Source organism: Tiliqua scincoides, chromosome 4 (assembly GCF_035046505.1).
Source record: "Tiliqua scincoides isolate rTilSci1 chromosome 4, rTilSci1.hap2, whole genome shotgun sequence".
Classification (NCBI taxonomy): domain Eukaryota; kingdom Metazoa; phylum Chordata; class Lepidosauria; order Squamata; family Scincidae; genus Tiliqua; species Tiliqua scincoides.
In genome coordinates, this window is record NC_089824.1 from 149,045,952 (window position 1) to 149,065,752 (window position 19,801).

Below are 19,801 nucleotides of genomic sequence, written 5' to 3' on the forward strand. Positions count from 1 at the left end.
CCCAGCCCACAGGTGTACACATTTGATCCCTGCTGAGTATATGCAATGTTGGGCAAGTAGGGCTTAAGATGGATGTTCCGGTACTAGGGTATTGGCATCCTGGACAATTGTGTTCTGGACAGATGCATCCCAGGACATTCATGTCTGGGGTTTTTTTGTATCCTGGTCATTTGCATCTCACTATAACTGGGCAACAAATTCCATGTTATATAGCCTAACCTAAACCTCTTATCCCAGCCTAAACCCTAAAAATAAAAAAGTACACAGAAATATAAATATTAGGACACAAATGTCCAGGAAGTAAAAAGAATGGATGCAAATGTCCAATATTGGAACACAATTGAGTGAGTCACAGTTGTCCAGTACGCAATGGTCCTGTCCCTGGAAATTCCTATGGCTTTAATAAAATCATAGAAACAACACACAGTGGGGCACCTAATTCAGAGCCATGTCTCTGCTAATGACTAGATCAGATGGATTATACAGGAACAAAATGGTGTGATGGTGTACTGATTCATCCCTTGTTCACCACCAGTGATAGATGAGAAGTTCAAGAAGTTTGTTTTGGATACAGACACCCAAGCCACTGAAACAAAGTGGTTAGATTAAAAATAAATAAATCTAGGAGAGTGCTGTCTAAGTCATGCTTTCATTTATTCACTTCATATAAAAATCTTTTAAGAGTGCACCTGAACACAATATATAATACTATAACAACATACATTGTGTGAAACGTTGAAACAAAATAACCACCTGGAACAATGCAGTGTTAAACAGACATATAAACCCATTGATCATGCACAACTGTGCTATTTTCATCACAAGTGAGTCACAAATTGGACTGAAAGCTTGAAACGTAGTTTTACAAACTGAGATTGGCACTGCATACATGCCTAACAAGCTTTGTTGGAAGAAGTTTCACAGCACAATTATAACATCAGTTCACATTTTGTCATAGAAATTCACATTGATTTGTTCATAAATTGGAAAGTGACACAAACATTTTGTGGCATTTGCTGGGGGTTTCTTTTTTCAAAAGTTTCAGTAGTTTCACATAATCTGAACAGATTGTGCTAAATCTTTCTGCATCTCCAAGATTGATGACATTCCCAAACCCTGGTGAAAATGAAACTCCTCTGAGCCAATGCCACTTGAATGCCCTCTCTGGGTTCCATATGTCTCTTTTAAGCTATGTTCAGGTTCTTCTATTTTATGCAATACAAAAGGTTACTAGAAAGGCAACTCTTATCCAGAGTCTTCTACAGAAGTAACATCACCACTGACAGGCAATGTTAATTTTTATAAATTAATACTTACAAAACATTACATTATATACATTAAGTAATAAATACACTGTTATAAACAGTAATGGACGTGTTAGAGTTCAAGGCAAGTGCAGGAGAGAAAAGGAGACACCAAACCTAGTTGACATGAACTATGCGGGATGGGGAGGACAACACAAAAGAACCATGCGTGCAACTTCCACTGAGTTAAGAAACCAATACAGGGAGAATGCACATCACACAACCTCAGTATGCTGGTTTTTCTATGTGCTGTATTGTGCTAGGAGAACAGAAAGCTCAACTGTATTCTGTGCGCAGCAAGGGTCAAAAACAGTTGAGTGAAAAATGCTGTTTTCAGTAGCAAGCAAACAGAGGAGGTACACAGGTTCTGCAGGACTGATAAAGTGACCAATGGTGCAGTAACTCATGGAGGGTGGCACCCTGCTTTCTTTAGCTAGTCAGAATGATTAAACTGCAATAAAGTAACAAGTATTGCCCATAAAAAGGAAGACCTCGTTCTTCAAAACAGGAATAATTAAAAAATTATACATCAATATCAAACACATTCTGTTACATATTTAGTAGGTTTCTTGAAAAGACGTGAAAGTGTTTATAAAAAAGGCACACGGGTCTCCAGACAGGTGGACACGTTTTAAATGCAGAGTTACTGATCAATAGTTCTAGCCATCAGACCTGTCTAGATTTCAACATCTCTGAAGAACTGAAAACAATTTCAGTTTGTGTGTCATTCACTATCAAGCTTGTTCCATAACAATTCACATCAGCTCCAAAACACCACAACAATTTTTTTTGGCTGACAAAGCGTAAGCTGCAATATAAATCACCTGTTAATTTCCTGAGCAGTCACAACACGCTCTTTTACCCTGACTCCAATCTCAATTCACTGGAAAGGTCATTTAAGCCAACGGTAGATGCTGGCCTAAGACCTCTAGACATCAGGCTAGTCAGCAAGACAACCTGCATGTGTTTGAAGTATTTAAATCCACTTATACAGATTGACACATTGCATTAGGTATCAATAGGCGATGTATCTTCTGCCACAATTTCTATATTAGCTTCCCTTTGGGAATCTCTTTTTCCTGGGTCAATCACACAGAGTGTCTTTGTACTGCTGAAGTAGCTGACACCATCACCATCTTTCTCAGGCCCGTCGGAATCCTCTTCTTCAAGGGTAAGCTCAAACTGGAACTTCTCCATCAGGCCCTGACAGTCTCTGTTGCATTCATCAAGCGGGGGTGAGGGGCTCTGAGGGATCATGCTTTGGTACCAATTCCTGTTGTCTTCTAGAGTATCCAGGATATCTTGGGCATCTGGTTGCACTAGGTCTGCCCATGTTTCCCACAGCGGGTGGACAATATAATCAATGAAACCAACCTGCAGAGTAATGTTAAAGAAAGAAAAGAGTGTATGTTACAACTCTCAGTTTGTTAAGGAAAAATGGGTGCAGCAAACGCTACCACAACAATGCTTGAAAATATCTGCTCTATGATTAACTACAATGACAGCCCAATCCTATTGAGGGTTGGACTGCGACTGTGGAAGGCACTTCTGCTGTTGCAAAATTGCAGCTGACAGAGTGTGCAGCAGTGGCTATTTTGCATGCACTGGTGCAAGGTGTAACAGCACCACAATGTTGCTGCAGCAGCACCAGACCAGGTAAGGCAGTGGTGGGGACAGGGACTGGACGATGCTGGTTAGGGAGGAGATCTCCCTCCCAGAGATCTTATCTCTTCTTTTTCAAACCTCCCTGCTCCCTTTCTTCTCCTCAGACCTGCACCAGCTAAATAGGTGGTGCAGGTCTGAGGAGACCCACTGCGGAGTGGGGTAAGGGGAAATAATTCACTTTTCCCCTCTGAAGCCTCCTAATCTGCCCGCCTGCAGGATACAGTGCACATTTTTCTGTCATGGCTGCATTGATGGGGAGGGCAGAATAGGACTGGGCTCTTAAGAGCCTTTCGAGACAATAGTTTTATTGCGCCACAAACATACAGATGTAACTCAATCATCAGAAAACTCACAGGTCTTTCTATCACTAGATGTGTCTGTTATGAGTTATTACATGTTCCCACCAATACATCACAATATTTTCTCCTTTGAAAAATCTTATCCTTTCTCCTTCCAATAAGGCACTTGTGGCAGTTCGAAGCATTGTGTATATTCTGGTTTCGCAAGTGGCACAAGCACCTGTTAGCTAATCTCTGTCACTTCACTGGCAACAAGCGTTACGCTGCTGTATTTCATGCCTGAAATTCTGAAATGTAAGATGAATTTAAAAAATGCAAAAATACTCAAAATGACTATTTTAAATTTTTTTGTGTGCTTCAGAAGTTGAGAACTCACTGCTGTACCTCTCCACAGGGAACATTTCCGTAGCCATTTAACTTCTGAAAAGCACACCCCTCCCAACATGACAAGCGTCAGAGCAGCATCCTTTCCATTTAATTAAATGCTTTTAATTTTTGTACTGGAGTACTCATTCACCCTTTTCATTTTTTGAGAAGGCTAAAAATTACTTTGAGCATTTTCCATAGTTGTAGATACACCACCAATGGCATGGGGAAAGGATGTCACATTACTAGTGGTGGATCCAGGCTGTTACTCTTTTAGGGCCCAATCCTGTCCAACTTTCCAGCACTGGTGCCGCTGCAATGCAGCTCTGAGATAAGGGAACAAATGTTCCCATACCTTGAGGAGGCCTCTGTGATTGCCCTCCCATCACAGGATGCAGTGCCCGCCCCACTGGCACAACTGCACCGGCACTGCAAAATTGGATAGGATTGGGCCCTAACAGCCCAATCCTATCCACATGTTCCTGGAAGTAAGCCCCATTGACACTAATGGGACTTACTTCTGAGAAGACATGCATAGGATTGGGCTGTTAATCATCTGCTTAAAAATGCAGTGTATAGTGGCTTTTGACTTCATGGGGAGCCAGATTTATGTACGTACTTGGGTAAGCTGAGCATTCCCTACATTTGTGGGAAAGTGATGGGGTGGTTGTCCACTTGGCGGTAGTAAGCTTTACATCATTGCATGGTTGGAACCTAGAGATTATGACCGACTCCCAGGGCTTCTTTATTATTATTATTTATTTATACCTCCCCTACTGAAGACCTGCTAGTAAACAAACAGCTTACAAGTAAGTAAATAAATAAATGGGGCACAATATGTTGGACTAGACTGGAAAAGAACAATCTTTCCATTTCAGTGCATTCTAAGAAGAATTGACATGCTGTATCTGTCTGGAAAATACAGTGGGAAATGCCAGTTCTTCACATACAGTTTAAGTAGGGGAGGGGGAAGGAAGAATGACAGTACAGACATATTGGTGAAGATCTTGACCAGCAGTTTTGGAACTGCTATTATTTTTAAGCTGAATTCTAGAGCATGCGGCTGCTTTTCTGGAATTATAGACTGTAATGGCATTTTACCATTGCATGAAGTTTTCATATGTATTACCTTACTTTGTACAATGTACTATATTGTTTAATGGAGAAAGCGGGTGCTCTTTCCACAGTACAGTATGTATTTTCCCCATGTAGTAGACTTTGTAAACAGCAGGGATAGTCAACGGAGGCAACCTCCCTTAAACCTACCCTCTTGCACCTAGAGTGTGGAAATGGTGTGTCATTGTGGGGAAATAACTATGGCTTCACATATTAGTTGATGAGTAAGCTCTGAACTGAATTACTTTTTAGTTGCTTGACAAACAGGAAGTACAGGATAAAGAAAACTGAATGGCTATGAAAGCCAACGGAAAGTTTTCCGTCTGGGCACAGTCTATAGCTTCACTCCAAAAGCTGCTGGGCGGCAATCCTACGGAGCAGGAAAATGGCTCTCAAAGGAGCTCATCTCGGTGCTTGGATGTTTGGTCTGGAAATCACATTTGCCTCCTTCAGACACAACAGGATGTTGAGTGAGCCATTATAATTGTATTGTAACTGTTGAAACAGTTGAAGCCAAGAGGTGATGAAAACTTCCTGCAAAAAGTGTTCAGTGGAGACCTTTAAGTGGAATGGCTTTGTCTGAATATTGGAAGGTGGGGCTCTTTGGCACTTTATATTCATAAAGAAACACCAGCGGAAACATTTCCAGTGTTTAACATAAGCCAAAAGTTAATTTTTTGAACAGACAGCTCAAACCAGAAAAGCAAACAGACTTTGCTTTACCAGCATGCTTTACCAGCATGTGTAAAGAATTTTCAATTTTTTTTGCCTTGTTCCTTCTTTCAGAATATAATCATTGTTACATTTTTATTCAGTCATTTCTCCCAAAAATTCAGAATGGTCCTTTCCATTTTAAGCTCATGATACCTTTACGAGAGAGAGAGAGAGAGAGAGAGAGCTGATGCCACATAGTGGCATGAGTGAACACTTAAACTGAGTCTCCCTAGTCTGTCTGAACATCAGAGCTATCACCTCACATTGGTTCTCAAATACCCACAACTAAAATTGGGAACGTGAAAGTGAAGGATGATTTGTAAAGTGAAGAACTGATTGTAGCAGAAGATCTTCTATGTTAAAGAAGCCTGTAAAAGGCATCTGGAACCAATCAGTATTCAGCACTAAATGAAGGAAATGGTTGGAAAGCCACCAACAAATGTGAGCAACATGGAACAGAAAAAGAGGGTGTCACTTCCTTAACAAATGCTCACATTAGTGGCAAACCTCAGATCAAACTTACCATTTGTACAACTATTTGGAGGGGAGTTGCATCAGAAATAAACTGGATTAACCCTGCTTATAGGAAACAAGTGGAAAGTTACACTACCTGAGATTTCTCTACAGAAGCTGTGTGCTTGTCACACATCGGGCTGATTTCCATCCCTCTCTCCCGTTCTTTGTCGCCCTGCTGGAAAAACTCTTCCATGATTCTGTCTGTCCACTGCCGATAGAGTTCCAAGGATTTGGTGGGATTGCTTAAATCAGCACAATGAACCATATTTCGAAGAACCTGTCATTGCAAAACATGTTATTGCAAAGCATGCTCAAAAGCTCACAAAGACAGGCAGAACTGAACAGCACAGCACTTGGTACTGCTAGCACCTTTGGGACAATTTCACATTCAAAGATGATTTTGGTCCCCAAAACATCCTTACTTTGGAATATGCTATGAGGATACAACTTCTTTAAAATACATTTTTGCCAAGCGATGATTCAGATTGTATTGTGGGAGACACTGTATACTAAAAAGGTCACCGTATGTCACCCTAATTAACTGGATATGCAGGATGGAAAAGCAATACATGCTTGGTCTGTGTAAATTACAAAGGTTCCCTCCTGAATGCAGGTGTTTCCTTCCATTCTCATAGTGTTTTTGAATGCAGTTGCACTCCTTTTATGGATTCTCCCGTAGCACTTACAATGAATACAATCATTCATTACACATACTAATCTACGTGTAATCTGTGTGTAATATCTATGTGTAATCATTCATTACACATAGATCTAAGGGATCTATGTGATCCCTTAGCCAAATGTAGGAACAGGGACATGGTCACTAGAAGGTGATGACATGCTTTCCGAGCTAGATGTAAAGCAAGGTAGGAGAACACATGGTTGGCTAAGAAAATAATGAGGAAGGAGTTTGCCACAACTTTCTTATGGGTGTGTGTTTACTCCCAGAAGGGAAAAGACAGCCTATTCAATGGCAAGTACAGAAAAATGTTTTATTTTTATTTTGGTGAGGCAAAACTATTGATCATTGGAGAGCAGAGGTGATCCAAATATTTGGAATATATGTGGTATTTTTATGATAGAGCAACAAAGTTATCCAGTGGTATTTTGTATTTGAGTAAGTGAGCTTCTCTAGTTCTGGCTTATGTGTTGTGGCATGTTGCTTACACATGAGAATTTGAATGATGACTATTTGAATAATTGTGGACAAAAGGATTTTATAGAGACAAAAAGAAGTATCATAAATATTTTGTTTCGATAATTTTTAAAAGACACAGACATTTGTATCCAGAGAAAAAAAAATACTTAGTGGCCACTATTGACCACTCTTTTCTGCTTTTGAATACAGTTGCATTCCTTGCACTATTTGGTGGTCAAAGCAGAGGAGAAAATGTAGTAGAGTCCCTGCTTTCAATGAAGAAATCCCTTCTCAATATTCTTAGCCATCCATGACGACTTCATCTTTAGAATTCATAAACATGCAAAGAACAAATTTGTGGATTGCACAACATTTGGCTGTACTACTAATCCAAAAGAACACTAAATGGGTTGTGCTCATTATGACTGTGGGATCCTGTCTTCTCCAAACGGGTTAGAGGGAGGAAGAATTCAGGAAACCACAAACCACCAAATTCCTGTCTTGTGGAAAGGTTTATGTGCTTACATAGTGTACGTGCACAAATGTGCTTATCAGCTCAGTCCAGTTGCTAAGTGAAGCTGCAGCATAAGCAGAAGTTATAGCAACAGCTAAAATGACATCCAGTTTAGTTCTGCACCAGCGGCTCTAAATGTCGCCTGCTACCTCTCACTATACTTTTTTTTTCTGGTGCAAATCATTGCCCATATCATTAGTATGCTATGTGAGGGGTTATGAGTGGTCTTGCCCTCCCCCTACGTGGGTGGTCTTCCTTTTCATCCTGTACTATGGAAAGACTTTCCTTCAGCTGTCTCAGCACAAGAGTACCCTGCACTGGAAGACCCATCTATGAACAGCAATCAGGCTCTAAAATATCTCCCAAATTATTTAAGTGTGGTGGGGCACACTTTCTCCTCAGGTAGCCAAGAGCTTGGTGATCTTTGCTGTCTGGACTCCCAAGAAACTCATGTTTGATCAAAGTGTGTGAAAACAGACGGAACAAAAAAACAACACAGTGCATCACAGCAAAGACCTTATTCATACAGACCTGTATTCTGTCAGTATAGTTATCTAGAAGGAGGACTCCGGAACTTGTCACTTTTTTAGTTTCCACCATAGTCTTTAAGTCAGCCAGAAGGGACATGTGTTTGGACATATCTGTTGCCAAGACCTACATGAAACAAGAAATAATTCTTAGTAAGAAAGAAAGATCTTTCTGGTTCAAACAACAACAGGTAAGAGCCACAGCAAAGTTGGGAGGATTATTTCTTACCATGTCTATAACCATTTTCCTGAGAGTTTGACGCTGTTTCTTGGTCAGGTTCTGGAAGATGTCACAATGCTCCTCTTGCAGCAACTTAAAACCCACAGCAAGGTGGTGATTTTCCAATACAGATTCATCATTGTACATTAGAGCAAGTTCAGAATCTGGTAAAAGAAAAAAGCCAAGAGAAACCATTGAGTGCAATGCATAATTTCACACAGGAGGTCAAACTAGTGCAAGAGGCTTCATAAAAGGGGAACCTGAGAGGCAGCATTTTACTCTCTGGATACTCTTTTGGCTGTGAGAGTTGAAAAGAATGTACTGCTTTGTTTGTTCTGTGCTCTAGCAACCATTCAGTAATCCTGAGTGTATGCAAATGTTTAGGAAATATATTATTTAGGTTTTGCAACCTATCTAGCAACATGTGCCTTTTGTGTATCCATTTTGGTCTGGTCCACTTTATTTAAGAATGTAAGAAACAGACTGCAGCATCAAACCAATGACCCATCTGTTCCCGTATCCTGTCTCCAACAACTACCGAGACTTTTCCAGGAAGCCAACAGGGCTTGAAAGCTGCATCCCGCCTTTGGTTCCCCCCCCCAACCTGAAGCATGATATTCAGAGGCATAGTACATCTGAACCTGGATGCTCCATTCTTTTATGTACCTCAACCCATGTGAGAATATTTACTTACACGCCTCTTTCTAGTGTGGGACTCGATGGCTGGTTAGCTACTACCAATGCTATGCCCTCCATTCTTATCTCTTTGCTGTAACAGGAAACAGTAGGGAGATAGCACAGTTCCCATGGGGCTTGTAGACAGTGGGTGCACTGATTTGGCCTGCCTGACACTCTCAAACTACTCTGTCCATAAACACATTAAGGTTCAAACAATATCATCATACTTTAAAAAATTGTTAATAAACTAGGAATCCAATGTGCACTCTAGAGATCTAACTAAACAAAATATCTAACCTGATTTTTTTTAACTCAATAAATGGATTTCATGAGGAAGAAATTCCAGAATTGATAATTGAGAGAGGAGGTGTATTCCATAGAGAACTCACTTGTATTAATAAGGAACTGGTTAGAGACACCAGGGTGATCCACATCATGAATTGCTGCTGCGAAAATTGCTGCAAGGATTTCCAGATCGGTGAAGACAGCCTAGAAAGGTAAAAATGAGCAAATAAATACCTCATACCTATAAACTCACTATTTGCTCAATCATGTACAGAGACCAGATCAGCGGCATTTATCAAAATAAGCCACAGTAAACAGAATTTGTCTAGCCCCAACCATCTCCTTCAACTGGAACATAGATTTCAAAAGTCTTTTTCAAGACCACCCACCACTCTTCTTCCAACCTGACTTGATTTCCTATGCTGAAATAACCCAAGTTCTCCCTATGGAAAAGCAAAAGAACTGTGTGAAAGTGCAACTACTGCATACAATTTAAAGGTTCCCCCTCCCCCAAGAAAAATAAAATTTTAAATATCGCATAAAAGTTTGTGGTCCCATCTCATAAATCAAGATCTAAATTAACAATATGTCCAAATTAAACCACAGAGCAATGTGCACTCAACAGCATAGTTACAAATAAACCCCAATTATAGATCTTGCACTTTCACTGTTGACAGAACAGCAAGAAATAAGTTTTCAAAGCATAGAAATCTGTTATGGGTCTCAGTTGGCAGGGTGAGGAATGTGCAGCTGCCAAAAACAGCCAACTGCCTTCTTCAGAACACTGGGAAGGGGGAGTGACTGTAGAGTGGCCTATATGCCACATCTGTAGTAGTTTCTGGGATCTTCACGGCACCTGTGACTCCTATTCAAAACCTCTTCTTTCCCACTCATGGCAGGCTGATGATTCAGCCATGAAACTCCCACAATCCTGCTAGTTAGTCCTACCTCCTCAGTCTGGAAACTTGTCTACCTAGCAAGAATGAACTCATGAACACTGCTGTGGCATTCCAGAAGTGTCCTCAAAGCAACGGAATGATGCATATAATGTGGCTTGTGTTTGTTAACACTCAGAATACTCATTCAGGCCTGATGCTATCAAGAAATGGAAATTGTCTGGTAAAAACATTGTTATCACAACAGGAATAATTTTGTCTAGGGGAAAAATCCCTACTCACATCTAGGGCTGGGGTGGATAAAAGAACATGCGTTGATTGGGCTACATCAGCTGCATGGAGACTGTTGTGGTAGGCTACATCAGAATGGTAGTGGTCTTCCAAAGTCATCATGTAGGCTATAAAGGTGTCTGATGAGATTTTGAATGTCTTCAGTAAATCTCTCTCCTGTTTAAGATAAATTAAACATCAATAAGTTGATATCAATAAAAAAGGATTTGTTATTTGGGAAGGTTAGGATGTAGGGACTTTCAAAATGTAGCATTCTTACAGAAAAAAAGTAACAAAATTTCCATGAAATTACCAACCTGAAAAATGGCATACATAATGCAGGTGAGAGGTCTACTGTGTGAATATCTTGCAACATTAAATATGTTCAGACCCCATTTATTCAGATCCTCCAGCTCCTAGTGGAAAAAACACCAATAAAAAAAGAAAAGGAAAAACAATGAAGACAAGATCTTATTAACTCTGTCACTATGTTATAAACTCAAACAATTACTTTCTTAACATTTTCTTAACATAATAATTGCTAACTGCTTAGTTATCAAGAAAATATGGTATATAGTCTCAACTCTGAAACATCAAATTATGTGAGAGGCGGATGTAAAGCACTTGGGCTAAAGCAGTCTTACTTTTATTTACACTGTAAACATAAAAGGCCAACAGAAATATAGTGAGTCACGTACAAACCTTTGCTAGATGGTCCTCCTTTTCTGTTTTTACACCAAATCTTGAAATGCTAGTGTTATTCAAGCTTGAACTATGCATTAGCTTTTTCACACCACTGATTTGTGTCATGAGCTGCTGTTTTTTCTTTTTCTCTCTGTCCTTCTGTGTGGGGGAAGGAATCTCCACATCATTCTGCTTGTCTGTGGTGGAAAAAAAGAAATAAATTATAACATTTATTAAACAAAGTATATGTGGAGCAGTCAAACTTTTTCAATAAGCACTGTCTGTTTAAATATTACATTTTACAATATTTGGTTCTCAGATTTACTATTAGTACTTGCTTATTAAAAATAGTTTAAATAATTCAATGCATTTACAATATTTAGATACTGTGTAATATCTAAATATTACAATATTGTAATATCTAAATATTACAATATTTAGATACTGTGTAATATGGGCAGGAGGTCTGGTCTAGAGGGTAGAGCCTCCGTCTGCCTGAAGATAACATCCACAAGGTCGCCATGCGACCTTGGAGCAGCTGACAAGCTGACAAGCTGAAGCCGAGCAATTCCATTTGGGAGGATGGAGGCCAGAATGTGAAGCCAGATTGGAATGAAACACCTTGAATGTAGTAGTTCTTGAAAGAAAGAACCTTCTTTGAAATTGTAAAAATCCCTATTTAAATAGGGATTTAGATAAAGCCTGCCTATGTAAACTGCCTTGAATAAAGTCTTGAATAAAGACCAAGAAAGGCGGTATATAAATACCTGTTATTATTATTAATAATAATAATTAGTTCAAATTATGACAATAATTACTACTATTTTCACAATTGCTTGTAAAGATTAATAGCTAAAGACTAAGTTATTTAATGAATAAAGCCAATGGAAGACAATTAATGGGGATATAAGAGATGGTGAGGCCCTGATAAAGGAATTGAGCTCACCACAAATGTCAACATGTTGTATCAATATTATTTTTCCACAAGGTATTTGTCCCTGAATTGCACATAATCAGTAACTGAATAGAAAGAGAGCGGGCAGAGGTATGTGGGGTACACAGTATCTATGCTGACTCACTGAAGACAAGTAAGTTATGTTTACTTTGTGACAAAACAAAGTCAATTTTTAGACATGTAGCAAAACTTTGTTGCATTCATACCCAATGTAAAATATGGGATTTCAGGAGCCGGAGTCAGAATGTCAACATAATTATTTGCCAATACTTTGAAGGTCAGACTTAAGCCATTTCTGTCCAGTCCACAAATGTACACATTTGATCCCTGTTGCGTATATGCAACGTTGGGCAGAAATGACTTGAGCTGGTTTACGACTGATATCACCGCTCAGTCATCATGGGAACTGACATAATTGCCGATGTGTTTGATGGTCAACACACTGGAACTTTGGAATAAACATGCAGAGAGAGTTAAAATAATTTAATTACATGTTGGGTAACAATATTTAAAAAAAAATTGTTATGGTGGGGGGAAGTAGCATCAAGGACGAAGAAATCACTTCACTATTGATATTGTGTGACATCAATTCAACTTGAGAAATCTTTGCAACCAGTCAGCATTACAAGAGACATTATATTTAGAAGGGCTGCATTCAAAGCAGAAATCACTATTTCAAGCAGGTGATTTCAAACAACTACAAAGGCAGACAAGTAGGCTGCTGCTCAGGGCTAACCAATGAAATGGGACCTGATGTCACTTGTTGCTGACACTTTCAGGTTCATAGGAAGCAGGAATGAACAGCTCCAGATTGGAACAATCATCTAAGGAACTACATAGGGAGTTGCTTAGCAACCACCATGCTCCTCCCCACTGCTTTAAAAGTCATGAAGGCATGGATGGTTGCTAAGCAATAACCTGCAACATTAAGTTTCCCATAATCTTCACTAGCTCTATGCTCCTATACTTGTACATTTTACTGTTTAGATTTTATACTGCTCAGGGGTAACATTCTTCTCTTTTTTTTAAACTCCAGCCTTCTGCATATTACCCAGCTTTTTTTTCTGAACCCATCTCAGTCATGATATTGGAAGAAGATGGTAACCATTGATGTGGAATCTAAACAGGATTTGATCCAGTTGGTATTATGAGGCAGGATTCATAGATATCCATGCATGCCCTCATGTGCTTCCCTATGCGCTATTGAGCTTCCTCAATTTTCTTTCTAACCACAGTTTCTTTCACTACATGAATGTTTACAAAGTTTCCCAAAGTCTTTCAAGGAAGTGGATGGGTAGGGCAATGGGCTAGGACTGAGGGCTTGTGAAGCACTGCTGCACATACTGAAGCACCCTGCAAGCACACTGGAACCTGGTCATAGTTATTAAAATCCTACTTCCATGGAAGGGGCGGGTTCAGTGTTAAATATCTTACCTAAGAAAGTGTTTGAAATATATTCAGACACCTGGTTCCCTGATCGGCTCATTTCTGAAAGGTGCGTGAGCTCCCGATTTAACATTCTTTTGAACTGTTGGCAATTAAAAAAGAAAAAAAATCAAACTGTCAGTTTTTTTCGTGAATGAAGGGTGCACAATAGGTTAATTGGGTATTAACTAGTATATACAGAAATCCTTAACAATATCTGTAGAGACAAACCATGCACATATAAGAAATATCTTCCATACCACATCGTGGGATTTAGTATGCCTGATTAAATTGAGGAAAATAGTCATATTTGCAAAAGAAATAGATTATTTTTTAAAAATTCTGGAGAAGTATTAAAATTGCTTTTGGTTTTATACCTTGCAAGATTCTTTTCAGGCTTATCATGCAGTATAAAATAGCATTTTTTCCACATGCAATGTAAAGATAATTCCATTATATAGAAATTTCTGACAGGAAAATGTAGAACTTGGTCAGAATCTCTTGATGGACATTTTAACAAACATTTTTATTTAACATTAGCATTATGTTAATGAAAAGAATGTGGTTACAATTCTGTGAATTGATACCATATGCTTAGAACAATACAACAACATATATAGAAATCTGGTATATTCATTCTAGACAAACAGAACACAACAGAACATATAAATCATGTTTTTTAAAATATTTAAACCCACCTTGATGTAACCCCAAGATACAGATAATAAATAGTTTGCCTCAGGCATTTTTGGACAGCTCGGTATGCCACAAGCAACAAATAAAGAATTTGTAGATCAGATGGAGAAATTCCTCAAGAACAAGAGCACCCCAGTTTCCCAGTCAGTGAAAAGATCAATATTTTAAAAATCAACAATGCCAGTCATCATGACTATTTGCTAATCCAAGATAACACCGAGGTTTGTATTCCGGTGTTGAAAAATGACCTGCATTATTGGAGATTTTTGTTGGCAGAGCACAAACATTAATATAAGGGCTGCATTAAGGAGCGAGAGCTAATCCAAATGTTTCCCAGCAAGCTGCCATGAAGCACTTATGAATTATGAATAGTCCTGGTTGCTCATGCAAGTTGAAGGGGATCTCCCATTCCAGCTTAGCATTTCTTAGCTGGAGGGAGCAAAGAAGAAAGGATGGCTGCTTTTGCCGGCTTTAGCACCACAGCCGCTTTTTTTCAAAAGGCAGATTAAAATGGAGGAAACCCTGTGCATGTCTGAATAAGCCGAAAGGAGGTAGCAGCGCCCCTCCTCCTCACAAGCACAGCATTACCATTTTGGAAAATCCCTTCTCACTCACTGAGGCATCTCAAGCTAACTTTGGGATGCAATTTTAAAAAAAATTGCTTTAAAAACTTTCCCCTTCTCTATTAAATCTGATTTTTAAAAATGTTTTTCCATGCTCACGAAGTACAGAGAGGAAATCAATTGAAGCACATAACAAAGCAGGAGTTTTTATGGAGTAAAATCTAACAGTTTTAGCACGGTGTCTCAGCTAACACAGCAATCTACATTAATATCTGCAGAAGCAGAATGAACAGTTGTTTCCATATCCTGCTCCCTAAAAGAATTTATTCAGAACCCCCATTTTATAAAGGATGTTGAGGGGTTCTCACTGACGGTTCAGACTGCAAAAGAACTAGTGCATTCAGGGTCCACTTATGTCAAGGAATCCAAGTAAAAAGCCTATATGATGAGCATAACAAACAATCACCGCCTTGCTTTTATTTCCCCTGCTTCTACAGTGTCATGTGAAACCCAGCTTTGGGGAACTTCCCCAAGAAAATGTGAGTTTATGATTATTTTTATTGTCAAGTAAAAGTATTATGTTATAATAGATGCACCAGCCCTTTTCCCTCTTCCAGAGTTCTTAATAAAGGTAGTCAGAAGACTACCAGGATACCATGGCAACAGTACCACATGACAATTGGCCTGCTTTACTGTAAAGCCTTCCCTTGAAATATAAGGCTTTCCCTTCAGATTACTGTCATGCTTCTGTAGATCACTTGCTACAGGAATTCCAACAGTGCTTTAAAGGAAACTCATTTCTGAGAGCTGAAGATAGAATCACAAACTGGACTGATAGTACAGCATCTCTTTCTCTGATGATGCACTATTTATTGGTTCCAAACTGCATTATCAGAGTTTAGGAAACTCCTAGGCAACTCTTTCTATGCAGTTCTGGGAAACTTAGCATTTTGAGTTACAAAAAATAAACAAGAACTATACAAACATATTTGAACCTAGAGAGTATAAATATGAATATGCAGATTGCATTAAGATTGTTATTCCCTTAGAAGTTCCATAATGACAGAAGACATTCATTTTTGTTGCTTCATCCTCAATGCATACCCACACCCTATACCGACGTAGCTGATACACATTGAGGCACTGGTTCATAACTGTGGCCACAGACGTGGTTCCCTTTCACTGTCTATCATGCCTATACAGGTGGGGCCTTAGTATCTGCGAGGGATACCGAAAATGCAGTTTTGGCCTCTTAAACTCTCTGGAGGGCTTCCCTGGGCCTCCCAATGCCTTATAAGGCATTAAAAACACCACTTCTGATTTCACGGAAACCAGAAATGATGTTTTTCAGCTCTTCAGTCGGAGCCCGGCAGAGGCTGTGGATGGATGTCCGTAGCCACTGCTGGACTCAGAGGACACTCCAGAGGAGAGGGAGTGGAACTCCCCTTGCCTCCAGAGAGGATGCGCGGGGATAACTGAATCCACAGATATGGGACCCATGAATAAGGGGGCTGCCCCGTACTGACAAATTCAAGTTTCTCAACAAGAAGTATGTCAAATGACAGTTTCAAAAATAAGTGGCTTGCTTGATTCTGTATACTCCACTCCATTTTCTGCAGCTGTTATGTTTAGGAAGAAGAGATGATCTTTTAAAGTAAGGAATTTTGGCAGTCCTAGTATCAAGTTTTGTAACTGAGGGAGAGTCACAGGGATGCTGTGATCCCGGGTGGCACTCCATGGGTGTGTGTGGAAATGCTGCCCCTGCCGCAGGGGTCCTGGCCCCCTCTCTCCCAGCCAAGCCTCAGAAGTGGTAAAGCTGTGCTCTGGTCACATTCATAGGGGTACAGGTCAGGGGGCAGACCTGAAAGATGTGCCCTGGAGTGGCACTCCTTCCAGCTATGCTGCTGATAGTATCATCATTGCTTCTTCCCATTGCTGATTGGGCTAGAGTCGGCTTGTTATCCCAACAATAGCTAAGAGAAGGATTTTGACAGAAGAAACATATTCTTCACCATCTTTTCAGTCAATTGATCATATTTCCTTACTCATCAAAGGCCTTGAATAGAAGGGAGGAGTGGTTTGTTAGTGTTTAGAAAAATGTGGGCTTGCGGTGTTGTGCAAACAGCCCAGTTTGCCCAACCTCACCACAAACAGGGAACCAGCCAATGCAGAAATTCAAAATGTACTGTGTTATCCAGGGATCATATGAATCATTTCCACAAATCCTTCATTTGCTATGAAGAGGAAAGAATATCTAATTTGGTCTGTTAAAATGATTCTCAGGTACAGGTGGAGCCTATCCGCAGAGGTTCTGTTGCCAGACCTTCCATGGATACTGAAAACTGCAGATAATGAAATCTGTGGTTTTCAGAGCCCACCTTTGCTCCGAGCACTACTGGAGCCTTGTTGCATGTGGCCTCTCTGAGCCTCAGAATGACGTCTGGAGTGTTGTTTTTTTCAGTTTTACTGGAAGTTGTCAAAAAACCGCTACGGGTGGCTTTTGGAGCCTTGGAGAGCTGACGTGTGGCCTCTCCAAGGCTCAGAATGGCTCTGGATGAATGAGGTTCCAGTCACGTCTGGGAGGTCTGCAGGGAGACAATCTGGGGGTTCAGCATTTGTGGTGGGACAAGTCCGCAGATGCCAAATCTGTGGATAAAGAGGCCCCACCTGTATGTAAATATGCTGTTAAAAGTGTTAAAAATTAGGAAATTAAGAATTAAGAGTAAGGGAGATTTTCACTTGACACTTTGTAACAGAGCTGCAAAAGAGAACTCTTTTCTGGCTCTTTTGCAACAGAGTTTTGTAATTAGGTAATGGCCAATTCAACCTATAATGAAGGACACTTGATTAGTAAGATGGCCTGCCCTGAAATGATTTTCCACTGTAATCAGGAGCGACCACTGATCACTGCTAAACCATTGACACAGAGAACCTGGGGGATCCTTACCAATATCAACTTTCAGTCAACTGTAATGGAAAAATGTTGGAGATACTCTGACTCTTTAATGTTCACAGATCTGACATGGTTGCTCTGAAATCAAAATAACTTCCGGTTGTGATGGGGCAGACTGGGGCATTTGCTCATTAGCCATGAAATACTTTGAGCCCTGAAACAAATGAGACAGCTTAGATTGGAGACTAGAAGAGACAGTAGAATAATTTCTGTAGAAGAAATCTTTCCTATCTGATAGAGCAGACAGCTAATATTTTACTTGGTAAAAAGGTTCTCCGTTTTACTGCCTGGTTTGTTTTCTTGACTGGCCTGTAGGGGGAGTAGCTGGCTGCCTTACCTAGCTGCTAAAGAACTATCGATTAGCAGGAAATTGGAAGGAGTTGCATAAACTTCTCAATGGTAAGATCAGACTTGCTAACAGGAGATTAACAGCCCAATCTATCCTCCTCCCTGCTATATGGGGGGGGGGGGGAGACAGATCGAGAGGCTACAGCAGGGAAATGGGATTTAAATCCCTTTACCCCTGTGTAAGCCTCCCACTCTGCAATGTGGCAGCAGAGAGGCTGCTGCTGGAGGGGTTAGGATTGCAGCTGCCATTGCAACTGGATCCACCCCTTCCCCACAGCCACCTGCTCCTGTTATGCCCTCCCTGCCTTTGTTCTGCCCTTCCCAGTCCTTTCCACCTATCCTGCTGGCTTACCTGCTCCAGTGGGCAGCAGGAGTCAATGATGCACATGGGAAGGCTCTAGTCTTTTTGCCTGCATCCTGACACTGAGCTACTCAGCTTGCTGCCAGAAAGTGCTTTACAGCACTTTTGTAGCAGCTGCTACCAGTGGAATATGAGTTTTACTGGTGGTGAAGCCAAATAGGATTGGGCCATTATCTCTGATAAAACCTTTGGACCTTGGACCTTCTGTCTCTCTCAGTGCATGTTTAAAGTTTTAGAAGTGCTCTGGCATGTTGCTCCTGTGACACTGCCCCCCCCTCCGTGCCTGCACTTCCTGTTGCACTTGGGTTTGTTGTACATGCCTCATCAACAATGGTTGCCTATCTAAAGAAATCCACTGGAAGACCTCTGATATTTGTATCTGGGTGTCTGAATACTCAAAACACCTGCATCCAAATTTTTAATGCTGGAAGACAAAGAACAGCCCTAGTGTTTACCTATAAACAACAGACTGCTATATGGCTTCCAAATGAAATACAAGCAGCAATGTGTCCATAAAATTCTTATTTCCTTTGGCAAACCAAGGGGTAAATATGCCTGCTACCCCAGACAGACTGGGAAGAAAAGTGCTTGCTTGCTAGCATTTTGTGCTTCAAAGTGGATGTCTGTAGGAGCAGCGTGACATGGACAGAGGCAACTTCTGTTGTGCGTCACTCTCCTGCTGGCACATGTAGGTTTACTCAGGAATATGTCATAAGATATGGGCAGGGGAAGGTGTGAATGATGCTCAATGTGAAGGTCAGGCATCTGAACCATGTGAGCTCACAGGGGAATGACTTTCAGCTCATGAATCTCATTTAGGACTCACATGAATGGACTGACGTAACAACTTAGATCAAAACCAAGGAATACAGAATTTCTATTAAGGGAGGTCTAAGAATCAGAAGAAAAACAACTGCAGTCTAATACATTTGCTTTCATCTAGACCAGTGATTTTCAACCTTTTTCATCTCACAGCACACTGGCAAGGCACTAAAAAGGTCAAGGCACACCATTAGCTTTTTGACAATTGACAAGGCACACTGTGCTGTCAATGGGGGCTCACATCCCCTAATGGTCCTATTGATAAATGACCCTCTTCCAAATTCACGCGGCACACCAGTGTGCCACGGCACAGTGGTTGAAAATGGCTGATCTAGATAATAAAAAAGTATAGCGCTGAAACATACAGAAATTTGAAACTGGATATTAATACCTAGGTATGAATTTTCTTTATAGTAACTACAGTTTGGGAAAGAAGAAAATTCTTGTGCAAACTGAAGGTCTATGACAGATAAATCCCATTTTGAA

General features: G+C 40.3%; 1 protein-coding gene across 2 annotated transcripts in view; it reads right to left on the reverse strand.

The window, feature by feature from the left end:
* Window positions 1-635: 635 nt before the first annotated feature.
* PDE4B (phosphodiesterase 4B) overlaps window positions 636-19,801 on the reverse strand; it is a 284,503-nt gene continuing 265,337 nt past the window's right edge. For both annotated transcript variants that reach the window (XM_066622876.1, XM_066622877.1), the window contains 9 exons: window positions 13,582-13,675; window positions 11,211-11,389; window positions 10,826-10,924; window positions 10,521-10,685; window positions 9,447-9,546; window positions 8,389-8,543; window positions 8,164-8,286; window positions 6,075-6,257; window positions 636-2,678 (listed from right to left, as the gene is read on the reverse strand). In XM_066622876.1, the coding sequence (XP_066478973.1) occupies window positions 2,313-2,678; window positions 6,075-6,257; window positions 8,164-8,286; window positions 8,389-8,543; window positions 9,447-9,546; window positions 10,521-10,685; window positions 10,826-10,924; window positions 11,211-11,389; window positions 13,582-13,675 (1,464 nt within the window). In that variant the 3' untranslated portion in view covers window positions 636-2,312. The remainder of the gene's footprint in view (window positions 2,679-6,074; window positions 6,258-8,163; window positions 8,287-8,388; window positions 8,544-9,446; window positions 9,547-10,520; window positions 10,686-10,825; window positions 10,925-11,210; window positions 11,390-13,581; window positions 13,676-19,801) is intronic.